The sequence below is a fragment of the Theropithecus gelada genome, chromosome 8, assembly GCF_003255815.1.
Source record: "Theropithecus gelada isolate Dixy chromosome 8, Tgel_1.0, whole genome shotgun sequence".
Classification (NCBI taxonomy): Eukaryota; Metazoa; Chordata; class Mammalia; order Primates; family Cercopithecidae; genus Theropithecus; species Theropithecus gelada.
In genome coordinates, this window is record NC_037676.1 from 82,247,362 (window position 1) to 82,267,555 (window position 20,194).

Consider the following 20,194-nt stretch of genomic DNA (forward strand, 5'->3'; position numbering starts at 1 on the left):
ATTGCCACATGCCTGAGTAAAGAGTTAAAGGTGATGAGTGTAAAATGCCTGGGCACTTAATAAATAGTAGCTATTGATGGCTAGATGGAGGTGACCATGAGTTTATTAGAAATTCATGCCTCAACCATGTGTGCAAACCTAGAAGGACAGTGTCACAGGGTTCTTAGGATGTCGCTTCGCCAGCTGGAAACTTCCATGGCCTGCAGCACCTCTGCTGGAGTTTTGCTGGTGTCTGCTGGGCTTATTCTGCCCACTCTGCCTGGCAGGCTGCGTTCATCTTGTGCTGCTGGCCCGGATCCCATACCTACCAAGGGCAAGCCAGGCATGGGCTGGTGAGGGGTGTGTGAGCAAGTGAGTGCAGGTTCCAGCCACTGCACCTAGCCAGGCACACTGGCTGCTACAGCAGGGTGAGCAGCTACAGGCACCGGCTCTGTGCAAGGCTGCAGCTGGACCAGATGGACCACAACCAGCTTCTGCTGCAGGCACCAGTGTCTGGGCAAGGGAAACGTGGTAAAACCCAAAAGCTCGGAGTTGCCAGGAACCTCAGAGTCCCAAAGAGGGTGTTAGAGCATGTCACAGTCCTGGCTTGAGGAGCCGCGAGGTGTGGGCTCCCGCTCTTCTTGTTGCCTGCAGTGTGGTGACTGATGGTGGGGGAAGGGGGGGTTATTTCAGTTTGTTTATGTTACAGCTCTTTCAGTCCCACCACCCCACTCCAGCCCATGGCTCCTCAGTTGGCCTGGCTCTGCTGCTGCCTCCTGTCATGTGGGGCAGCTGTCTGGTGCCAGTGAAAGGCAAGAAGGCTATAATGTTATAGCATTCTCTAGCTCGGGGAATCCCAAGGTCTGGGTCCCCAGAAGGGTCACCACTCTTCTCTTCTGCAGTCTGGGAGCGTGTCACCACCTACAGCTTGGCAAGCCAGCCAGGAACATGTTACAGCTCCTTTCGCTCCCACTGTTCAGCAGGTCCTGAGTTCTTGTCCTGTGTCCAGGAAGAATAAGGTTACATGGACAACTGTAGGGTGAGCAAGGCAGAGAGGAGCTTTATTGAGTGACAGAACAGCACTCAGGAGACCCCAAGTGGTCCCTTCTGCAGGCAGGTTGTCCTGATGAGTATCGAGTTTGGCTGAGTCTGGGGTTTTTATGTGCTCAGAATGGAGGAAGAGTGGGCCTGGAAAAAGCACCATCCAATTGGCCAAAATGCATTAATAGAGTTCTCAGTCTGGGTTGTGGGCTCTACGTAAAACTGGCAGCCTGGCCCCCAGGCTTCAGGCTGTCCTTGGCTTGAAGGTGGGGTTTCAACAGGGACCCACCCCTTCCCACCTAGGAACCTGCCTCCTGCCATCATCAATACGCCATCCACAGCACCCAGGCTGTCCACACCAAGTCACCCTCAGCCCCCTGGCCACCCTCCCATGCTCATTGGCGCCCAAAGTCAGGAGGGCGCCAAGGTAGCAGGGACCTGGCATGTCAGTGCCACCCTGAGGATGCACACACCTAGCCAGGTTGTGACAGCACCCAAGCTCAGCCACAACTTTGCTCCAAACCAGAGCAGGTACTTCCAGGCCTGCAGGGGCAGGGGACTTCCCAGGCCCCCAAAAGCACAGGGATGCCTGGATCTGGAGCTGTGGCTGGGCAGCTGCAGCTGTACCCAGGAGCACAAGCTCCTGCCCTGCCAACATGGTAAGGCAGGGCTCCTGCTGGGATCACCTACTGCCGGCCCCTGCCAGCTCTGCGGAGCATGCAGCCCCCAGCCATGCTTCCCTTGCTGCAGCTGGTATCCTCACAGCAGCTCCTCAAGGAGGGCCACCACCATCAACATGTCTGAAGATACAGGTTGGGAAGCTATTAGTATCACTCTAAAAATAGTCATTTCACCCATAGAAATGGATAAGATCATTAAGGGGATTGTGTACAAGATGACAACAGATAGACAATAGCATTTAGGAGCTGGAAGAATTCTAATACTGAAAAATAGTCAAAATGGAAAATCAGAACAGAGAATTCTAGAACCCAAGGAGAAACATTAAAGCATGCTGGAGAGTGGTAAAGTGAAAGATCACATCCATTTACAAATATTCAAACAAAACTGTATTTGGTCTTTTCTATATGATAGAAAAACCACCAAATTAATAAAATAATCAAACTACCAACCAACCTCAGTAAATAACATCAAAATTACATGAGAGCTGGCAAGAATTTCAGTTGCCAGATAGCATTTAAGTACAAAATCCCACCAGGTGATAGCACATGCAGACCCTACCCTCTGAGAACTTACAAACGAAAAGTGAAAAGCCCCTTGGTTTATTTTGAGTCAGAACAATAAGGAAATTATGAAATCTGAGGTGTGCGGGTTTACTTAAAAGTGATAATGGTTTATATTAACTGTGGCCCACACAGGGTCTCTCTAATCCAATGAAAACAGGGCAGTTCCTGAAAATAAGGACCAACCAATGGCCAAGTGTTTCTTCACTATGGGCAAAAATGTGATTTTTTTTTCATCTGGGCTTTAAGAGCTATCAAGAAAACACATGGCTGGGTGCATGCCTATAGTCCTAGCTATTTAGGAAGCTAAGGCAGGAGGATTCCTTGACCCCAGGAGTTGGAGGTCAGCCAACTCTAAACAAACAAAAACATCATTCTGACAAATGACCTTATGTAGGATCTCACTCTTGCTATTTTCTTAGTGTCAAACACAAGAGGAACCAGGAACTCTTTCTGGCATTTCTACTAATTACTATGTTTACTAAAGATATCTCTTTGGGCACATATGCAGCAAGCAGTCATTTAATAAATGCCTTCTGATAACCAGAATGTAGCTGCTCATGGCTCTTTAAGTATCATATCCAGAACATGAAGGGTTTGGAGAGAAGTTGCATAATGGACTTGCCCCTTTCCTCAATGGGCAGGTAATGTATACAAAAGAACCCATACCCAAATTATAGAATTTTTATTTTCCAATACTATACAAAAAATAGACTGTATATCTTAACAGATCCAGAAACAGTCCAAATTAAATGTGTTTTTTTCTATTTCAAGTTATTCTAAGTTGCTAAGGTGATAATCCAGTTTTGGGCTCTACTCTCTTCCACTGATTACTTGGCTCTCATAAGCATAAGAATTCTTGCTCTATTTCCCACAAACTCCATAAATTGACATTTCTTTTTTTAAGAGGGGGATATTTTCTTCTACACTTGAGTCCTTACATCTGTGAGATTTCATAAGTATCTGAGATTTCACACTCTTGCTATTTTTTTAGTGTCAAACACAAGAGGAACCAGGAACTCTTTCTGGCATTTCTACTAATTGCTGTTTCTCATTCCTTAAATATCTGTGAATTCATAATATTGAATCTGCCACAAAAACGATTTTGAATATTTCTAAATTCATGTTTTTTTCTAAATCCATCCTCTTAATACCTCCTTTAAGGGGCAGAGTACTTTACAGTAGATTAATTTTTTGTTTTTTAGATTAAGTATAGGTAGATGCCCAGAAAAGTGATTCTCCAACATTTTCTTTCACAGCCATCCCCAATACCCACCTTCATCCACTCACCCCACTTCCCACCCCGATTTCTATCACTTTTCCCTTTTTGGGCAGAAAAGAGACTTGAGGGTATTTCACTCAACTAAAGAAATTGCCACTTTACTCCATTTTGCCTTGTTGAAAAGTTAGTAGCAGGGCTGGATGCTCAAGAAACAATGTGATCAAAAGAATATGTTTGAATTTTAAAAAGCAGACTAGCTGGTAGAAAAAATAATTTAACAGTTATGTTGAGTAAGCACAATATTTCTATAGAAAGACAAACTTCTGCAGATCCACTCCTCTGAGGCAATGCTTCAACAGCCTGTTCCTTAAAGCCCTTATTTAGTATATGTTAATATGATACCATTAAGCAATAATTTAAGGATGGTTAAAAAAAAAAAAAAAGTTTTTTTTTTTTTTAGTATAGACTCCAGTTGATTCTGTAATACAACAAGCTGTTTCCAGACCACTGGTCTCATAATAAATATTGAGACCTATACTACTGATAGACAGAATTTATTAAGCTTTTCACATGTGATAGCACATAGTTTTAATTGCATCCAAAGTACTAACAAAAGCTCTAGCAATCAAGAATGGCAGCATGTTATTTTATAACAACACTTGTGGCTTTTAAAATTTGGTTTTCATAAGATAATTTATACTGAAGTAAATCTAGCCATGCTTTTAAAAAATGCTTTAGATCACTCCAAGCTTGGCAATTAACATTTGGCATAAACAATAAAACAATCACAACTTAATAAATAACAAATACAACATTGTAGGCCATAAACATATACAGTATAAGGAAAAGGTGGTAGTGTTCAGTAACTAGTTATTAGAATACCTTGGCCTTTATGCAAATATGTCTAGAGACTTTGGTTCACTCAGCCCTGACACTCAGTTTTCAAATTAGGGGACAGGTTCTACAGTATCATTTTACAATTTCCAACACATTGAAAACAAGTAGAAAATGATAAGTTGATTTTTATTAATGCATTACATCCTCAAGAGTTATCACCAACCCCTCAGTATAAAAAATTTTCAAGTTATATTAGTCATATAACTTGGTGTGCTTATTTTAAATAGTGCTAAATGGATTAAATGAAGACAACGATGGTTCCCCTAATGTGATTGATATTATCATTTTCACAAGCTTCTAGATCTAAACTTTCAGGCTTTTGAACTGAACATTGATGACAGTGTTCATAGTTCAGCCTACTGATCATACAGTATGCTTGATTCAGAATGTTATTTTGTAGAAATTAAAATTTTAACCTGGTGAAAAATAAGTTGATATAAGTGGTATAATAAACAATACACTGAAATGTTTACTGTCATAAACAGTGATAAATAAGGATGTAGGAGGTTCCACTCAAGTCACCTGGAAGTTTGATTACATATTGTTACTTACAAAACTATAATAAATTGGATGCACAGCTGTTTACTTCAGTCTGGTGTCTTCAACCAAAATATGTACCTTATACCAAAACAGTGCTTATTCCAAAATATTTTTTGTAGCTGGTAGTTCTTCCCTTGGAGGTAAAGAAAATACCCAAACTTTTAATTACCAGGATTCAGATTATTTAAGAGAACAATTTTAGTTAAGAATCAAATATACAGAGATTCAAAGAGGGGGAAAAAAAGGAAATAAAGACAAAGGTCAAACTGGCATTCCAGATCTGGAGCAATTTTGTAAAGTAGGAAAACAACTATGACAATCTGTAGCTTCTTAGATCATTCTAGTGAATGTCCCCAGGTACTATAGGTGTTTTTATAATGGTGTTTCCTAAATAAAGGAACATAAATGTACACTAAAGGGTGTTTCCCAGGAATAGAGTTGAAGATATTTTCATTTGTTTAACCCACAAACTATTTGGTCAAAGGAATATGTAAAGCTAAATAAAAGCACATCTGGTAGAAATTCATGGCAATGCATGTTGACAAGATGTGCTTGGACCTCGCTTGCAGCATCTGGCAGTGGGTAGCAGAACAAAGGTAGGAATCTCACAGGCTCTCCTGTGTCTGTTCTGGAAGAGGCTCCGTGGTGGTGGCACTAGCATTTGCAGCCGAATTCAAGACTTCTCCAAAATCACCACCAGCAGGCTTGGTTCCCCCTACTTTAGACTTTAAAAAAAGTTCAAAAAAGGGAAAGACATTATGAAACATAAAACTAGCTGATTCTGCATAAAGTAACTCTAATTGACTTTCAAGAACAAATACATCAGAAACCTTATAGCTCAGTGATTATTATATATGTATGGAATTTAGTATTGTTGCAATGTTCAGTGTGGTTTTATAGTAAAACTCATGCATTCTCCCTTGCTGAAATATTCAGATTCGTAAACTCTACCCCTCCTCTTTTCCCCCTGCTCCTTGTTCTTCACGGGGAAGTGTATCTAGAGAACTTTGTAAGGCCTACTATTCTTTTTTTTTTTGTTTGTTTGTTTTTTTTTTTTTTGAGACAGAGTCTCGCTCTGCCGCCCAGGCTGGAGTGCAGTGGCCGGATCTCAGCTCACTGCAAGCTCCGCCTCCTGGGTTTACGCCATTCTCCTGCCTCAGCCTCCCGAGTAGCTGGGACTACAGGCGCCCGCCACCTCGCCCAGCTAGTTTTTTGTATTTTTTAGTAGAGACGGGGTTTCACCGTGTTAGCCAGGATGGTCTCGATCTCCTGACCTCGTGATCCGCCCGTCTCGGCCTCCCAAAGTGCTGGGATTACAGGCTTGAGCCACCGCGCCCGGCAAGGCCTACTATTCTAAAGTACCTAGTGACCTGTCTTTACACTTGCGTAACATTTTGTATTGCACCGAATTGCTCACTTAGCTACACTCAGTCAAGAAATATTGAATACAACATGGGAAAGAAATATTTATTTTCTTTTTCTCAGTTACAGTATAAGCTTTCTAACTCTTTACTACTTAAAGTGTGGTTCAAGGACCACAGAGTCAACATTACCTCAGAGCTTATTAGAAATGCAGGGTCTCAGATACCCTTTCTACCCCACCCAACTCTAGCTACAGAATTGAAATCAACACTTGAACAAGATCCCTGAGTCGTTCATGTGCACACTATAGTTTGTGAAGCACTACTACAATCTATCTGGCCTGAAATTTTGCCAGTAAGCATTTATTTCAATATATCTGCCTTGCATTTGTATAATACTTTTTCAAAACCCTTACACGTCACTTCATCCTTTTCAATGCTAATCTGTATATGCTCTCTCACTGTTACACTGTCCAATAGGACAGCTAACATTAAGACAACAGTCCGTAACCATGGATGCAAGAAGCTCATAGTGGGTTTGAACTTGACCTTGCTCTTAGCTCAATCTTAATTGAGTGGTCAGAGACCCCTTATTTTCACTCTCATTCTTTTTGGTCTGCCATCCAAAATTGTTTGGGAAATGTGAATAATGTGTGTTCCTCAAATCTCCTTGCAGTTTAACATGTCTAAAACTGAACTCCTTCCCCCCACAACTAGCCCCTTCTCTATTCTTTTTTAAGACTTTATATTGCAGTAGCACCTACCTAGCTGCCCCAGCCTGACACCTGGAGTTGTCCTTTATTCTTATCCAACTTGGTCTACATCCAATCAATCTTTTTTTTTTTCCTGTCATTTCTCACTTCTAAATAGCTCTAGACTTGGTCCCACTGCACTAACTTAGTTCACTCTCCACTCTCCATCATCTTTGGCTTGAAGTACAACTCCATCCTTCCAACTAATCTGCCTGTCTCCAATTGTTCTCCCCTTTGATGTGCAGGGCAGCCAGCAATCTTTCTAACATTCACAGAAGAATGCACCACTTGGGTTGTTTAAAACCCTTCAATGGCTTCCCATTGCCCCAAGTTCAAACTCTGCAATGTGGCCTATCCATCTCTCTAGCTTCACCTCCTGCTCGATATCCTACAGCACAGTGAAGTTCTTGGTGGTCCTCAAAAGGGCTCCCAAACTTCAAACATTCCCTTCAACCTAAAATCCTCTATTTACATTACTGAACCCTCTAAGAGGTCTTCTCTGACCTTCCCTTCCACCAAGCCAGGTGAACTTTCTGCTATTTGTCCTCATCGCACCCTCAACTTTTCATGTCAGAACCCTTACCTCACTTTAGTTTCATTGGCTATTTAATTGTCTGGACATCTTGCAGAAGGAGTCCATGTCTCTCTTGCTCACTGTGGTAACTCTGGTGCCTAATACTCATTGCCTGGCACATGGCAAATGCTCAGTAATCACAGATGAATGAATCAGCCCAAAATCTAAATGGACCTCATGTTTAATTAAATATAAATGTAATTTAACAAAAGTATATCCCCAGCATATAATTTTATAGCTTCCTTGGGATACTTAGGATATCTGTTTAATACACTATGCCTTTTTTTTTTTTTTTTTTTTTTTTTTTGAGACAGGGTCTGGCTCTGTCACCCAGGCTGGAGTGCAGTGGCATAATGACAGCTCACTGAAACCTCTGCCTCCCAGGCTCAAGTGATCTTCCTACCTCAGCCTCCCAAGTAGGTGGGACTACAGGTGTATGCCACCACATCAGCTAATTTTTCTATCGTTTTTGGCAGAGACAGGGTTTTGCCATGTTTCCCAGGCTGGTCTCAAATTCCTGGACTCAAGTGATCTGCCTGCCTTGGCCTCACAAAGTGCTGGAATTACAGGTGTGAGCCACTGCGTCCAGCCAACACACTGTATGTTTTTAAATTACATTTTTTAATCTGAATGGTGCCTAGTCATATTTTAAAGCAGATTTCATTACAATTTATAGAATCTAAATATATTCAGGAGAGTATATAGTGAATGACCTGGAAGTTTCTCCTCATGTCCAATGTCAAAAACACATAAGATTCCTGGTTTTCAAATTTGCCATTTCAAAAATTAACACTTGGGGCAGATTTCAAGGAGAGGCTATAACAGTCCTAACAATATTGAGAACTGATTTTTAGTAATCCTTGGCTTCCTGCAACTACAGTTTGCTTTCAAATATATGATTTGGCACTAAGAAAAATAAAGCAGATCTCTTGAAATGACATAGAAGAATGACTCTTACATATATTTTTACTCATCAGATGCATATTGAGTGACATGCCAAGAACTGTTCTAAGCCTTTGAGAAGTATCAGTGACCAAAAAGAACAGGTCCCTGCATTTATGGCTCACAAAGCATCCTGCTAGTGAGGGCTGAATGAATAAGTTGTAGGACTGTGGGTGTACAGTGTAACTCCTCTTCTGAAAAAACATTCATATGACTGCATACAAACAGAAAAGGTATGTACTAATGTTTGTATGTACAAGAAAAAAACAATCTGAGGGGGTGGGGTGGTAGGGGGGTGATAACATTAGGAGAAATACCTAATGTAGATGATGGGTTGATGGGTGCAGCAAACCACCATGGCATGTGTATACCTATGTATCAAACCTGCACGTTCTGCACATGTATCCCAGAACTTAAAGTACAATAAAAAAATTAAATAAAAAAAAGATCCAGATGACTGTAGAGTGTTTTATTTCAATAAATGTACCCTGCTTTTAAAGATGCATTTCGTGACTCAAAGTTCTCAAAGACTAAATGAATATTAGTTTTTTTCTACTAAAAAATACAAAAAAACTAGCCGGGCGAGGTGGTGGGCGCCTGTAGTCCCAGCTACTCGGGAGGCTAAGGCAGGAGAATGGCGTGAACCCGGGAGGCGGAGCTTGCTGTGAGCCGAGATCCGGCCACTGCACTCCAGCCTGGGTGACAGAGCGAGACTCCGTCTCAAAAAAAAGAATTAAAAAAAAAAAATAAATAAATAAACTGACTGATATAAAAACATCTAAGATACTAGTTTTAATCCTTAAAATATATCCCGTATAATTATCAGAGTTAGGAAGTAATGAAAATATGGGTTTTATACAAACTCTGTAGAGAGGGTCGAGGAGTAGATGGGAACTAGACAACTTTTGAGGTTGCTTGTGATCCTAAGAGTTGATGATTTCATAGCTTTGAATATAATCTCAAAGATAATATAATTTACAAATCAATAAAGCTCATTATTATAGGCAAATGTTCATCTCCACTGAAATCAAAGAAATCAAAAAATAAAAACAGTAAATCATAAATGATCATCATGGCATCATTATAATAATAAAAATGTCCAACAACTGAGGACTGAACAAATAATATCCATTATAAGGTAATATAGGCCAGGCACGGTGGCTCACGCCTGTAATTCCAGCACTTTGGGAGGCCGAGGTGGGTGGATCACAATGTCAGGAGATCAAGACCATCCTGGCTAACACAGTGAAACCCCGTCTCTACTAAAAATACAAAAAATTAGCCTGGTGTGGTGGCCGGCGCCTGTGGTCCCAGCTACTCAGGAGGCTGAGGCAGGAAAATCGCTTGAACCCAGGAGGTGGAGGTTGCAGTGAGCTGAGATCACATCACTGCACTCCAGCCTGGGTAACAGAGCGAGACTCCCTCTCAAAAAAAAAAAAAAAAAAAAGTAATATACAAGCAGCCATTGCACATAACATTGAAAGAGAATACTAACTGATACAGGAAAATGATTATGATGTATGGCTACTTCTTTTTTTAAAGCATAACAGCGTAACAGTACATACATATATCACTGTCTGAGTGGTAGGACCAATTTTTTGTTTTCTTTCTTGTGCTTCCTATATTCTTGTTAATTGTTGACAAGAAAGTTATATTAAATTTTGTCCACCTACAAAGGTACTTGAAATGAATAAAGCAAAAAGCAGCACAAATTTCTAACGTGCCATTGCGTTGTAAATTGTCCATTTCCTTTCAGTAGTGGCATGCTGCCAGGCTACAGCATACACTAAAAAGATACTGAGTACATAACACCTTAAATGTCCACTAGTAACATAAGGAGTAAAGTTCTTTACATTCTTTAGATATTTTTAGAAAGAAATATTAATGTCAATGATTTTCCCACACCAAAGTTAATTAAGACACCAGGCAATGTATCAAAAAGACCCTGTTCATCTCTCTACTTGCCTTTAAGTTTTCGACCTTTTCTTCAAATGATTTAAAAGTTGGGGAGTTTCTATGGAGAGAAAAGAAAAACAAATAGTAAATACAAACACTGAAAAAAAAATCCAACTAGTTTGAAAATACCATTGATTATATTCCTCTTCAACATTATTCCTTATCGGCAAAAGAACAGATACAATTATCTGCATCATATATGTGCAGGTACATACAAGTATTTATAATGTAAGATTCTCAATTTCTGATCTCATCTTTTTGAGAGTATGGATTTAATTCCATGAATAGGGCCAGTCTCAGACATAAGTAATATAGATATGGTCAAGTACATGTGTGAGGAGAGGGAACGAAGCCAAGTAAAATAGTAATTCTGTCACTTCCCCAACCAACTTGTCATGGTACAAGAAAATGCCACCATTAGATCCGTTTAATTTTGGTTAAGGTACTATGCTCTAAAATCCCCATTTTGATTCACATCTTCCCTGGCAGAATTTCTACATGAACACACATCACCCAAGTGGGACAAGCTTATGAGGTTCAGTATCAGGGAGCAGCATAATAGACAGGGAAAGCAGGGACCAAAAAGGGGGAGAAGCATAGAAACGGCTTTGCCTACTTCACAACGCTGTCCCAAAGGATGAGGAGAGCACACTGAGCCCACAGGACATTCATTCATCCATGTTACATTCACATCTATCCATATTAATTAAGCAGGATCACAGCGCCTTTGTCTCTCACAAAGGCGCTTTGGACAGAGGGTTTCCAATGCTGTTATCCTATCCAACTGACCTTGAATATCCTTCCTACTACCAAGATGAAAAATGCAAAGAAGGGAAAAGGGGTTTCTTCCTTCCCACGGTGGTGATGGCAGGACAGTTAAGCCAACAGCTCTCAAAGTGTGGGCCCCAGACCAGCTGCTGCTGCAGCTATCGGGAAGTCATGCACAATGCCAATTTTCAGGTCCCACCCCAACTCTACAGGATCAGAGGCTCTAGAGGTGGGGCCCAGCAAGCAGGGGTTTCACAAGCATTCCAAGTGATTTTGATGGACACTGAAGTTTAAGCCAAGCACAGATTGTTAAAAACCCTCTACCTCTCTAGAGAGGTTAGGTGAGGTAATATCACTTGCAAGTGCTAATGAAAGCAGATACTAGAATTAAATCATAGTTGGCTTCAAATGTCACAGTGGGACAAGGGAAGTGAAAATGGGAAGGATGTAGAAAAGGAGAGTGTAAGTAAAGCAAATGCAGACGGAGGTGGCGGGACAAGAGAAGGTTTGTTAACAAGCAGTGCTCACTTTGTGAAGTAAACAGATTTCAGACAGGAAACAAAGGTTTTACAAAATAAAATAGAAATAACTTTTAAAAAACAAAATCAAAACATTTAACGGATCTCTTGCACCCATCCCAACATTAGAGGACGTGTAGCTGAAAACTGATAGAGTGTTAAACACACAGCTTGTTTCAAGGGGAATTCTAGTTCCCTAATTCAGAACAGTTCAAGTAAAACACCTAATTAAAGAAAAATAAAGCATAAGACCAACTACATTTCATAAAAATATACTTTACCTCATAGCAGGCATGCTAATTGAATGCTGAATGGAACGTATACTAAGAGGCAGCATTAAAAAGAGATAGAAATAAGGTTAGTATAGTGGTGCTTCAACATTATTAAAAGCTGACAAAACTTAGCTTCCCAGGAGCTTTATTCTTTTGGCGCCATGAAGAATTACCTACTTTTTGAGGTGGAGGGGATCAAAATTATTCCAACAAAATTTACTTTTATTCAGGAGCCAATTAATTCCCAGGAGTTACTAGAGCTAACAATACCACCTTGCATTTTATAGCACTTTGAAAACTAAAGTGCTTTCACTTAGAGCTATAAGGCATATAGGAGTTAAATGAGTTACCCTAGGTCACAGCAGAATCAAGAATAGAACTTGGGTCTTCTAATTCAATGTTTATCGCCTCCCCTCAAAAATGAAGCATGCACACACACACACATACACACATATATACATACAAGCAAGGACAGGGAAGGACCCCTAGTAAGTCAAGGGGTAACTGCCCACTCAAGGACAATGCAGTTCACTGACCACTCAGGTTCAAGGTTATCAACTCTTAGCCATCTCCCATAGAGACCACCTCACGAGATGAGAGTGCCTTCATTCCTAGGCTCGTAAAATGACTGTATTCTGCTAATATTGTTACTATGCTTATAGTAGTTTGACCACTGGCATGACTTTGGTAAATAAACTTTCCTTTGGGTAAAGTGTGTAGGTTCAAGGTATTAATTCTCAGTTATATTTAAATATTTTGTGTGCTTATGATTTCCTTTTCTTAAAGACTCATTTGTTACAAATGATAATACGTCTTCAATGTAGCTCCTCAAATCTAACTTTGCATTAATATCTGATAACATGGAGAATGATTGTGATATATGGATATATGTCAAATATGCTGGGAATCAGTGTAATCAAGATTATCAATGAAATATTTAAGCATCTCTGTACTCAATGTCTTACATAACAGGAAAAGATACATGTAACTCAGCATTCTCTCTATCCTACAATGGTGGTCAATACCTACGGTATAAGACTATAATAATCTATTCTGGGAGGAATTTGATAAATTTCCTACCTGAATCTATCAAAGACTGTTGGTCCCAGTCTCTAAATTTACAACACCAGAACTCTAAGTACCACCTGTTCTTCCTCAGACCCTTCTGCTGAAGCTGCCTGGAATAGTCACATTGCCACAAACCACCTTCTACCATAACTGATATGATAAGTGGATCAGTGAAGCACCACCCACCACCGCTAACCTCCCAGTGGCCTATAAACTGTTTGGAATGTATGAAAAATGAAGGAGTGAAGACAATTAAGACTCTTATCCTAGCATATTGTAATTAGGACACTAAGCTTCTGGACACTTAGATGTTGAAGATCTGGCGGGACCAGGTGAAAGCTGACAGAACGCAGAGGAAACCAGTTCCCAAAGAAAGAATCGAATACAAGCACAGAGAGAGGTAGAGCAAATGAGGTCAGGAGAGGTGATCATGCAGGGAATCCGGCAGGACAGGAGAGGAACAGGTTTCTTGGTTTCTATAATAGAAGCTATTTCAATTTCCCAGTTGATGGAGCTGGTTTGGGTGGAGCCTGGCCTTGCTTCCTTTTCTCTTCTTGAATTACAAAGAAAAACTTTGTATTTGTGTAACACGTTCTTCTTTTTAGGTAAGCTAAAAGTTACACAGCTTTCTGTTCCTAATCAATACTCTTCATTAGGACATTCATCTTGGCAGAAATCGCTGAAAAAGAAGGTGAGTAATGGCCAAATATGTGATAAATTCCTTGTCCAGGGGACTCACACATTGAATTTAATAGTATCAACAAAATGAGGAAACAGGTGGATAAGTGCACATTTCAGAATTTCACAGCTAATTCTAGTCACTGTCCCTAAGAACCCATGTAAAATATCACTTCCTCCAGCAGTGGATCGGTGGGGCTCTATACCACTTTACCCAGCACATACCTACTAAATATGTTTCAGTGGTAATATATAAGGAAAGGCAAGGAAGTGGTTAGACTAAGTGTTTATTTTGTGAAAAAAATCACTAAAGTGAATTTGGTATTGAGCACTTTTCTGTATGTATTATATCACCTTGAAGATAAATATACAGAATAAAATCAGTTAATAGAGTCAAAGACAAGGTCTCTCTGCTTTTACAGTAGCTATTTTAGTAGGAAGAAAAGGAGCACACATCAACTTCAATTCCATCTGGTTGCTGGATCCTCCCCATAACCCACAGTTAGATGAAATTCAATTTTGTTAATAACTAGTCGTAATGTAACTATAGGGTGGCTGTTCTTTCATTTCTGGCTTCTCTGTGGCAAGTTACACAAAGCTTCAACTTGCTCATCATTTTCAGTTTCATTCAAGCTTAAATGTAATATGGAAACCTTCAAAAGCAAAATGTCCTGTTGCTGCAGGACCAGAATCATCTCTAATAGATAGGTTGTAAGAATCAGTTACCATCTATAAGGCACATTTTATTAAAAATGTTCTGTCTTATTTGTAACCCTCAAATACATTAATCTGTAATCAAACTAGGAATGCAAACCTGGGCTCCTCAAAACACTGAAAAAAAAAATCAGGATAATCTGATTCTCAGTAAGTACTTTTCAATCTCATACTGCATTTACTCTATTTGAAAAGTCATTGTTTAAAAAACAGCTGAATTGATTTTTTTTTTAATTCCTTGTTTCTAACAGTTATCAGATCCTTTCATCCTTAATACTAATAACAGGGGAGGGGGCAGAGGGAGGAGAAGGAAGGAAGTCGCAGCACAGGAAGGAGGAGAAGGAAGAATTAATGGCTAACACGTTGGAATGCTTACTATGTACCACGTATGCTTTTCACAGCTATCGATGTAATATTATTCCACTTTGCCCTCACACAATCTCTTGATGTTGTAGTCACAGCGGCTATTGTTCAAAGTGCTGGACAGTGCCCAGAGGGGCATTGTCTTAAACCACCATTACTCTGGGAAGGCCCAGGAGGACAGTGCAGGCTCCGGGACTAGCCGTGCTTGGTTCCAGTCCTGGTGATCAGCCACTTACACCTGCTGGGCAACCTTGGGGAAGTCCTTAATCTCTCTATGGCTCAGTTTCTTCATCTAAAATATCAAAACAACAATAGCACCTACTTCTGAGGTACTATTGTCTTACTGGGCTTATAAATGTTAATTGTTATTATAACACATGACTTTAATTGAAACACGAATTAACATCTACTGTATATTGTACTTTCACATATGCATAGAAAATATGCAAACAGGAGGGGAAATATAAGCATATCACCTTCAAGCTTTCAAATTTCAGCATTATTTTGGTTTTCAGCTCCACCCCTATAGTCTACAGCAATGCCTGGCACATAGTTAGCACTCAATAAACACTTCTGAGTGAAAGAATGAATGAATAAATGAATAAAAAATTTTGATAACTAAAATTGGGAATGTGAGCATGAAACACAGAAAAGTTCATTAAAGTGTTTCAAATTCTAATCAAAAGACATTCTTTTTCTGACACAAGGAAAGAAATCATTTCTCTTCCCATTAAGTGGTGGAAATTTTCAGCAAAAGGGAATTGTCTAGCAAGACTTTAATGAGCCCAAAACAAATAAATATCTACAGGGGTACATGAAGAAACACACATTTAAAAAGGAGAAATTTTCTTTGGAAATAAAGGCAAAATTAATTAGCACTTCCTCTTAAATATACCAAAAATATTAGACAAATGTGTCTACTGAATATTACAGTATAGTTTTAATAACACCAAAATTTTATGTTTAACCCTGGCACTGACTGAAATGAGAAGGTTCTTTTAAAGCTTCCCTCAAAATGTAATGGCATGAGTCAATACTTTCATATAGGCATAGAAAATATGCAAATGGGAGGGGAAATATAATCATACCACCTGAGGGAAAAGCAGGCTCCCCAAGAGGGCCTCCCAGGACAGCACTCATGACCACATCCTCCTTGGCCTCGCTACCACTACCGCCCCTCATTCTCAGGACATCAAAAGCAGCTCGCTCTCTCTGTTTCCTTATATATCTCCCTCCCCCCAACCAAGGCATAAGGCAAATATCTAAATCCCAAGTGCTGATTTATCAACTATGTAAAATAAAAACTGTTGCTGAGTCTAATACATTCAGGTTGGCAAAACTGGTGCATTTTCTCCTTCTATATCCATAATTACATTAGGGAGTAAAATCACTGGCATAAGTTTGCCAGGTAAAATGGACCTAAAACAAACAGTGAGTGGGATTAAGGATTAATCAACTATTTCATAGCACTTAGCAAAAGGAGCCTACTGCATCCATCTCCGTGGGAGAAAAGGACTTACTGCTGGGATTGTAACACTCAAAATCTACAGCCTAAGCTCTCTTTCCTTGGATAGTTCTTGAGGGAATGTGGCCAATATTTGCCTCTGTGACTCACATAACCTAAAAGATGTAGGGTTTTTTTATGTATGTGAACACATTAAATCAGAACACAATCACTTCTTGGCCTTGGAATTATTTTTTTAAATGCCTTTACCTAGCCTTTGATTTGTAAGAATTACAAAGTTTAACTTTCAAAAGATAATCTCATTTCTCTCATTTTAATCAAAAGCCTTACTTTAACCCCAACATGCTGATGGGCAATTAAATATTCATAAAAACTTAAAATTTATTAAAAACAAGACTGAAATGGTACAGCATAATCTCAATATTTTTAAAATAAAATGGACAAAGTGACTGTAAAATGAGCTAGAAAAGAGTTGCAAAACATAATTTGTTGCTGATGAATTAATAAGACAGCACACACTGAGCCATATCTAGGTATGGCTTTAAGGTATAGAAAGGTATTCTTTAAAGGTATAGAAAAGTCTAGTGGTATGTACTGAAGAAACATCGTCCTCAATAGCCCTTACTTTTATATCTTATATTGATGTTTGCATCACACCTAACATTTTATAACCAGTACTGATGAGGCTCTTCCATTCTTAACTTATCCCAAGTCCCCACTTTTCCCCTACTCCACTCTAAGATTTTAAGCTTGATTCTAATAAAAGCCATGTCTTCTTTACCGTTATGCCCATGGGACCTGTCCACAGTAGACACTCTAATGTCAGCAGAATGGGTGATGTATTCAGTTACTTAGAGCACTTTTTAACTGAATGCCAACGATACACAATCACCTATCATTGGTTACTTGATTTTTTTAGCATAATTTTAGCTTTAAATAGTTCAACATTTAGAGTTTATATATCCCTATAATCTACTCTGACTTCCAGGGCTAAGTGTCACCGAGACAGAAGCTATAAGTACCTGTTTGCTTACTTAAAAAGGCAAGTAGCTAGACTACCATGAGTGACTGCTTAAGAAAATAATCTGCATTAATAGGAACAGAGATGAAGACTACTATATTATCCTTCCTGCTTACACTCTAAAGACTTTCCTCCACCTTAGATTCCTCCAACAACTGATTAGATAATCATAGAGTCTGCCTGGGAAAGACAGAGGTTTGCTCAACATCACAAAGTCTCTTTCTATAAGGCATGGTTTGAGCTAACATCTTTTTAATGTGCTTTTTTTAGCTTAATATACCTTTTCCTTTTTCAAACCATGAAGTTGCCTTGTGTACATAGAGAATATAACAAGTGTAAAGAAATAATAAAATCGTAAAAACTATAAGCTAGTAAAACAAGTATTAAAAAGTACAGAGTAATGGTAGATTTTACCTTATGTATATTTTACCACAATAAAAAAAAAAAAAAAGTAGAGTAACCAATAGAAGATGGAAGACTAACATCAGGAGGCAGTACATATGCAGTCTATTACAATTGCATAATGAAACCCAGGTGAAGAATTCCAACATCCTTACAAAAGTACCAAAGAAACAAAAGCATCAAAAACAAACAAAGTCAGACATTAAAAGGGAGGGATTTTGCATGCCACGGTAAAGCTGCTTCTTTTTACCAAAGAAAAAAGTAAAAAAGAAATGTCAAAATCATTTCCATATCCGTTGAACCACAGTGTCAAATACTTCTTTTAATTTATCAATTACCCATGGTATACAAGAAACCCTCCCTTGAAATTAGGAATGCACTAGAGAAAAAGATACTCCAAATGCAAGAAAATTATGTACTGGACAAACACGATCATCCAACACAGCATAGTAATCTAATCTCAGCACACTTTTCTTATACAACTGCTAGACTGCAGTGACGGTTCAAACTCTCCTTACCTAAAGGAATGTGAAAAGGCTTGCAATCTGTAAGAAGCCAGAGTAAGCATTAAAAAAGAAAGAAGTTCTGATAAATCTAAAACAATTAAATAACCTAAGTTTTAAAATGTATAATGTTTTCCCTGGGCTCTAAACTGCTACACAATTCAGTCAGCATAGAGAAAATGAACACCTAATAGATATATACATAATTGTCAAGAGAATTCAAGAAAGCTATATTTATTACATTATGCTTAGACGACGACAGTCCAAATATAATGAGCGAGGAATTTAGTTATTTTATATAAAGTATAACACATAAATTGACCAAACCTATTCAACCAAGAAATTCTGGTTGTAAGATCCACTTTCCCCACAAATGCAAAACACAAAGCCATGCAATCTGAGCATTTTTTTAAAAACACAAATCTTGCATGCCAACAGAAGCACAGCTGACTTAAACCACATTTGTCATTTTCATCACTATCCTAATCCACATGAGTGAAGGGGGGGACACAAAAGCACTGTGAAGTGGTTTTATCAAAATGGCAAGGAAAACTCTGCAGACTAATCTAAAGTACAAATGCAAAAAAAAAAAAAAAAGCAACAACTCAAAATCAAGATTTTGGCCTAAGCATGAACGTAGTTACAGCTTACTGGTTAGAATAAATCAGTGCACAAATGAGCATGTTGTAATCACACCATGGTATAAAATGTCACATACAGAACGTGAAGCCAAGTTTGAATCGAAGCGTGCACTTCAATACTCCTGTTGTCATCCCTAGTAACACACCAGGCTCTGCCCACAATCACAAATTTGCAACCAAAGACATACTTACCCTGCATGATCATGAAGAACTAAAAAGACACAGAAGTTCACAACCAGAACTTTTCAACAACCTTAAATGATCATCAGATGATCATTTGATGTCAGAATGCTAGGCCTAGAAGACCTTAGGTGAGCCTTCCAGGTACGGGTTTGAAGGAGTACCCTCCCTCACTCTAACAGGTGTAGCTAGCATCAACTACAGCCAAGGTCAGGAAACAGATGCAACAACAATAACATTTTAATTTGCGTCAGCTACTTAATGAGCAAGGAAAAACAAGGACATACTTTACGTCTTCCAGCTTTTTGGTGATGACTGAGCCAACAGACGAAAAAGCAGCTGAGGCCTTCTGTCCAGCCTGGGACAAGGTTTCAGATGTCTTCTTGTAACTATATTAAATTATAAACACACAGAGCAAAGAAGGGTCAGCTGACCTTTTCTAGCATCAATTGTTTCAAGTGCAGTGGTCACCACCTGCTGGAGAACTCTCAAAAAGAGAAAACATTTTTCAGAACTTCTAAAATCCTTCATAACCAGCAGGGCAGCATCACCGCATCTTCGTATGTTCAACCCTAAGCTCAGGCACAATCTTCTGCAGTGCCCTAGTCCAGCCAGAAAGACAGAGGCCTATAAAGGCAGGGCCAAAGAAGTCAAGGTAAGGGCTAAAAATAATCATAAAACAAAGATGAAAATAAGCAAGGGCCTGAAAGAACTCACACCTCTTGTTCTTTTCCAAAATCTAAACAAATTTTGGATTATTCCACATAATCTAAACAAAACAAAAATGAAATCAAATTCCTCAGATGCCTTTGTCAACTTGATTTCCTAAAAAAGGGCCGGAAGCAATTAGTAGTTGGCATAAGTAGGACCCATTTGTATTTTATTATCCAAATACATTTTATGGGCATACTTTTTAAAAAATTTTGCATGTCTTTAGAGCTGCCAAATAAGGACTTAGTGGACTTTCAACAAAGTATGTAAAATATGCAATGCTTCAAATTATTCTAGTTTGGTATCTGCTATCACACAAAGGCATAATTTGCCACCTCCTTCCCAGCTACCTGGAGATTAGAGAAGGGAAAAGTGAAAACAAAAA

General features: G+C 39.1%; 1 protein-coding gene across 7 annotated transcripts in view; it reads right to left on the reverse strand.

Annotated features, from left to right (window-relative positions):
• Positions 1–2,931: 2,931 nt before the first annotated feature.
• The window catches only part of TPD52 (tumor protein D52), a 135,846-nt gene continuing 118,583 nt past the window's right edge, over positions 2,932–20,194 (reverse strand). For 2 of the 7 annotated variants that reach the window (XM_025393406.1, XM_025393402.1), the window contains exons 4-8: positions 19,386–19,487; positions 18,293–18,319; positions 12,073–12,114; positions 10,515–10,563; positions 2,932–5,645 (exon numbers count right to left, since the gene is read on the reverse strand). In XM_025393406.1, the coding sequence (XP_025249191.1) occupies positions 5,526–5,645; positions 10,515–10,563; positions 12,073–12,114; positions 18,293–18,319; positions 19,386–19,487 (340 nt within the window). In that variant the 3' untranslated portion in view covers positions 2,932–5,525. The remainder of the gene's footprint in view (positions 5,646–10,514; positions 10,564–12,072; positions 12,115–18,292; positions 18,320–19,385; positions 19,488–20,194) is intronic. The other 5 variants (XM_025393407.1, XM_025393405.1, XM_025393403.1 and 2 more) reach the window with 4 other exon arrangements.